Genomic DNA, 6,000 nt, shown 5'->3' on the forward strand with positions numbered 1-6,000 from the left:
TTTCTGGGACTTTAAGTCTGTTATTTCCTCATCATGGGATGCCCTCCCCTCACCCCAAGCTCTTCCCTGGCAAACAGCCCCTGGTGTTTCAAGACTCAACTCAGATTTCATCTCCTCCTAGAAACCTTTCCTTACCCCTTAAGGCTAAATCTGGTGCTGCTTCTCTCTGCCCCACGGCACCCCTGACACTATGCTCCTCACATAATTACCCATCATGGTACAAACCATCACCATAAAACACTGTAAGCCTGTCTGCCACCCCACCGGGCCTGATGCCCCCTTTTCATCTGTGTTTCCAGCACCCAGCAGAGAGATAAGACACTACTGAGCAGGTGGTACAATATTTGTTGACTGACAGACTACTTTTCTTATTTGTTTTTAGGCGACTATATCTTGCTCAAGCTGTTGGACAGGAAGTGCCACATGAAGAAATGCCTTTGGAGTTGCCAGAAACATATATAGGTATTGTTTTATTGTAATGGTGATTTTTAAAAAGTTGACAAACACTTAATTGCGCTTCTTATTATGGACAGGAACCTTATATCAGAGAGCTATTCAGGGAATAGATGCCTGCCAGCTCCTCCATATTTCTCTTGTTCTTGCAGAGCTTACCTAACCCATCTCCTTTCTCTAGTCTTATTTTCAAATCAAAGTCACCATGTGTCACAGTGAATTAAATAGACACTGGTAGAGAGGGATGGAATGATGTCTACACTGGCATGGTTTGTGCTCCAATTTAGCCAACCAACCAAAATACCAACACACTCACAGGTCCCCATGTGATTATTATCACTTATTAGCTAACAGAAGGAAACACAACTTAGATGTGGTTCTAATAATAGGACTCACTCTCACTTTAATAACTAGATTCTACATTTCTAATTCTCAAACTTGTCTCCTCCAGGAGATTCTCAAAGGTCTTTCAAATTTAAAATGTGACAGAGGAGTGTATATATATATATATCTGAATCACTTTGCTGTACACCAGAAACTAACACAACATTGTAAAGCAACCATATTTCAATTCAAAAAAAAACCTAAAACTGAAAAAAAAATGTGACAAAGTATGTATTGTATTTTTATTTTTAATCTGTTCAAAAATTGTACATAATTTATTTCTTTGCACTCATCCCAGAAAAGTCACAATTGCAACCTGCAGAAGTAAAAAGTAGAGACTTGTTGAGCTTATCACTTGGGAGCAGTGCTTTACATCTTAGTCATGAGGAGAGCAGCAGATACGGCCAGCATCTGAAGATAGATGAAGAAGAGAGTTCAAGTATAGAGTTTGGAGCCTCTGATATGAAATACTTACTGTATGAGGATGAGCGGGATTTCAAGGTAAGATTCATGACGAAACATCTTGACTACTAGAGAAAATGTTGCTTTATTAGTGGAGAAAATTAACCTAAAGTATGGATGCTGAAAAATTCTATTTGCAATTATTAGTAAAATTTGCCAACCATTCATGTCTGTCACTAGATACTATTTTCACTCCTACCCTTGCCCAACTTACTACATATTCATTTATAGACATCCATTACTAGTGTACCATGTAAGTTATCTAGTGCTACATAACAAATTACCTCAAGAATTAGTGGCTTATAACAATAATCATTTATTCTCTTTCAGGGCTTCTGTTGGTTAGAAATTTGGGAAGGTCACCAGTGGACAGTCCTCACTTGGGTTCTCTAGAAGGTGCAGTTATATTTGGCTGAAGGCCTGATTTGGGCAGGAAGATCCACTTCCAAGGTGGCTCACTCACATGGCTGGCAAGTTGATGCTGGCTAAGCTGGGGGCCTCAGTTCTTCTTCACATGGGCCTCCTTACAGGGCACCTTTATTGTCCCTTTGTTACAGTATCTGGCTTCTTCCAAAGCAATCAGTCCCAGAGACCAAATGTTTCATATGACTTCGCCTTGGAAATCTTACACCAACACTTCCATCATATTCTATTTGTTGATGTAGCTACAAAGTTCCACCCAAAGAGAAACAATGTAGCTCCTGCATCTTGAAAGAGGAAGGTCAGCATCACATTGTAAGAAAAGCATGTGGGATAGGATGTATATTAGCATGACCATCTTTGGAAAGTACAAACAGTCACATATACCATTAGGTGAAACCTACATTACCAAGCCTTTTAATTTTAAAACCTTTTGGTACATTCCAGTCACTTTCACATCCACCCCTTGCTGTTTTCCTTCTTGGTACTACCAATAACCTTGAAAGTTCTCCTAGAACTTAAAGTCTGGTAGGAGAAAGAGTGATTAAGAAAGCAAAAGAAACTGAATAAATCAACAAAAACCATTTTAACTAAGTACAACTCAGTCCTGTTACCATCAGGTGATAATTTAAAGACTAAAGCTCTAGTCTCTATAACACTCAAACACCCCCATGAGTATCTTGGAATCATGACGCCTTGTATGTTACAATAACCTCATGCTAGTGGACAACTGTCTATAAAATTCCAAAATTGCATACCATTTGGTTGAATGAAAAACCTTCTTACTTTTTTTTTTTTGCTTTTATCCGTTGAATTTATTTAAATTTCTTTTTTATTTAAGTTGACTTACAATGTTGTGTTAATTACTGCTGTACAGCAAAGTGACTCAGTTATACATATATATATATATATATATATATATATATATATATATATATATTCTTCTTCATATTCTTATCCATTATGGTTTATCACAGGATATTGAATATAGTTCCCTTTGCTATACAGTAGGACCTTGTTGTTTATCCATTCTATGTATACCAGTTTGCATCTGCTAACCCCAAACTCCCACTCCTCCCTTCTCCCACCCCCCTCTCCCCCTTAGCAAACCACCAGTCTATTCTCTATGTCTCTGATTTTCTGTTTCATAGATAGGTTCATTTGTGTCATATTTTAGATTCCACACATGTGATATCATATGGTATTTGTCTTTCTCTGTCTGACTTACTTTACTTAGTATGATAATCTGTAGTTGCATCCATGTTGCTGCAAATGGCATTATTTCATTCTTTTTTTATGGCTGAGTAATATTCCATTGTATATATGTACCACATCTTCTTTATCCATTCATCTGTTGATGGACATTTAGGCTTTTTCTATGTCTTGGCTACTGTGAATAGTGCTGCTATGAACATAGGGGTGCATGTATCTTTTTGAATTATAGTTTCATCTGGGTATATGCCCAGGAGTGGGATTGCTGGATCATATGGTAATTCTATTTTTAGTTTTCTGAGGAACCTCCATACTGTTGTCCATAGTGGCTGCACCAACTTACATTCCCACCAACCATGCAGGAGGGTTCCCTTTTCTCCACACCCTCCCCAGCATTTGTTATTTGTAGACATTTTAATGATGGCCATTCTGACCAGCGTGAGGTGGTAACCCATTGCAGTTTTGATTTGCATTTCTCTAATAATTAGCAATGTTGAGCATCTTTTCATGTGCCTATTGGCCATCTGTATTTCTTCTTTGAAGAAATGGCTCTTTAGGCCCATTTTTTGATTGGGTTTTTTTTTGTTGTCGAGTTGTATGAGCTGTTTGTACATTTTGGAAATTAAGCCCTTGTTGGTTGTGTCATTTGCAAATATTTTCTCCCATTCTGTAGGTTATCTTTTCCTTTTGTTTATGGTTTCCTTTGCTGTGCAGAAGCTTGTAAGTTTAAGTCCCATTTGTTTATTTTCACTTTGATTTCTATTGCCGTAGGACCTAAGGAAAACACTGGTATGATTTATGTCAGAGAATGTTTTGCCTACATTCTCTTCTAAGACCTTACTTTCCACGGAAGTTTTTGATGTGGTGGAAACGGTATTGTATGTGCTACAGACTGAATTTTGTCTCTGCCCCCACCCCACAAATTCATATGTTGAAGCCCTAACACACAATATGACTGTATCTGGAGATACGGGCTTTAGGAGTTAATTAAGGTTATATGAGGTCATGAAGGTGGGCCCTAATCTCATAGGACTGTGACCTTATAAGAAGAGGCTTTGCCTTGTGAGAAAACTGTGAGAAGGCAGCCAACTGCCAGCCAGGAAGAGGCTCTCACCAGAACCCAATCATGCTGGCTGGCATCCTAATCTTGGACTTCCCAGCCTCCAGAACTGTGAGAAATAAAGTTCTGTTGTTTTAGCCACTCAGCCTGTGGTATTTTGCTATGGCAGTTCAAGCAGACTAATAAGAGTATATTACTTCAGAATCCTGCTCCAGATGGTTCTGAAATATATGGTAGACTTCCATCAATTTACTGTTCTCCTATCTCGCATTTATTGTAGCTCTTTAATTATGTATTTTAAAAGCTAGATACAGTTGTATGAATTTTTGAGAAATATTAATAAAACATTGCCTTCCTTTTTCATTCTTTGATTCTCCTAAATTCTAACAAATGCTTATTGAGACCCTCACAACATGCCAGGTACTTGTTAGATGCTTGAGAATTTAAGGGGGAAAACAGGAAGAAATGAGGTCTCAAAGATGCCTATGTGGCAGGCCCTACCCTAAACAGTGTACATGCTAGTAGAAAACCGATAATAAAATCATTGATTACTGTACAGGAGGAATGTACTGCCTGTATCTGTCTCCCTGACCAGTCTTTTGCCCCAGCACTTGGTACACAGCCTGGCACATAGTGGGCACTCAGGAAAGGTTTGTTGAAGTGTTGAAGGAATCCAAAAGAAGGAGTTACAGCTTGGAGAGGCTTCCAAGAGGAAGGCACATTGGGTAGGGCTGGAGCTGTTTCAACTCATTTTGGGGTTAGCTGTGGGATTTCATATAAATTAGACTTCTAATTCTGTTTGTTGATATCTGAAACTATATTCAGTTTGACAGAATGTGGTAAGTTTTATATCTACAGTAGATCCTGTGAAATGTGTAAAACCCATGTAGATTTGCTCAATATTAAGATATTTATCGTCAAAGATGTTTGCAGATCATTCATTTTGTTCTTGAATAATATAGAAAACTCTGCTGTGGTTATATCCTGGCCAGCAGAGGGCTATACAAATGCAGCCAATACTTCCTACTTCCTTTTACTAATTAAAGAGCTTGCAGAGAATATTATCTCCCCACTGTAGTTGATGTTCCCTCCCCGGCTCAAGCCCCCAAAAGACAAGCCTGCAAGCCTTGCTGCCTGCTCTTTGGGAGATTTGCCTACCATGCCCCCACTGGGTATATAACTTTACTGAGTGGTTTTTATTTACAGTAGCTCTCATATTTCACATGTTATACAGCATTCAGACAATTAGGAGGGCAATGAAATCTGTCATATAGAGGCCAACTATAGTAAATAAAACCTGATCTATGAAGGCTGGTAACTTGCTGAATAACCTCTCCTATTCTCCTCTGTGTCTGTTCACCACAGGATTATGTAAACTTGGGCCCCCTGGAAGTGAAGCTCATGACTGTGGAGAGCAAGAAAATGCCCATCCACTTCCAAGAGAAGGAGACTCCAGTCAAATTCTATGAAGATGTCAGGAGCCCAGAAAGCCACATCACATATAAAATGATTAAGTCTTTTCTCTAAGACTGAAATCTGCAAAGTAAAAACAACTTCTTATACATTTCCTTTGGGAACTGAGGTATATCAGTCGCCCATTTTATTTACTCTTTGGTCCATTTTTAAAGCAGTTATTTCTAAAGGTCATAATTACATTTAAAATCAAAGATCTGAGTATTCAGCTATTCATTTATTTGCATGGCCTGAGTGACAAAAATGAAAGTACACTTTATATTTCCATATTCAAGTATACAGGAGAATGACAGTGGGCCAAGATGGTCTCTGAGGTTGCTTACCACTTAAAAATTTACTGATCAATCTAGGATGCCAATATGAAATAGTTCAATTAGGAATTTTCTGAGAAAATTTAGAGGTTTGCATAGCACTGACTACACATCTTTCCCTCTGAGGGTGCTGAATGATAGATAGCCAGTCCACAATTCAAGTCTACTCTTCTTTAACCTAAAACTATAATGAAAATCAAACCTTTTAGAAACAAATTTGAGGGT

At 38.3% G+C, this 6,000-nt stretch overlaps 1 protein-coding gene across 1 annotated transcript in view; it reads left to right on the forward strand.

Moving 5' to 3' along the window:
* The window catches only part of CCDC83 (coiled-coil domain containing 83), a 48,116-nt gene extending 42,326 nt beyond the window's left edge, over positions 1-5,790 (forward strand). The window contains exons 9-11 of the mRNA XM_007168509.2: positions 383-462; positions 1,136-1,338; positions 5,357-5,790. Coding sequence (XP_007168571.2) covers positions 383-462; positions 1,136-1,338; positions 5,357-5,518 — 445 coding nt within the window. The 3' untranslated portion in view covers positions 5,519-5,790. The remainder of the gene's footprint in view (positions 1-382; positions 463-1,135; positions 1,339-5,356) is intronic.
* The last annotated feature ends 210 nt before the right edge of the window (positions 5,791-6,000 follow it).

Source organism: Balaenoptera acutorostrata, chromosome 9 (assembly GCF_949987535.1).
Source record: "Balaenoptera acutorostrata chromosome 9, mBalAcu1.1, whole genome shotgun sequence".
Lineage (NCBI taxonomy): Eukaryota > Metazoa > Chordata > Mammalia > Artiodactyla > Balaenopteridae > Balaenoptera > Balaenoptera acutorostrata.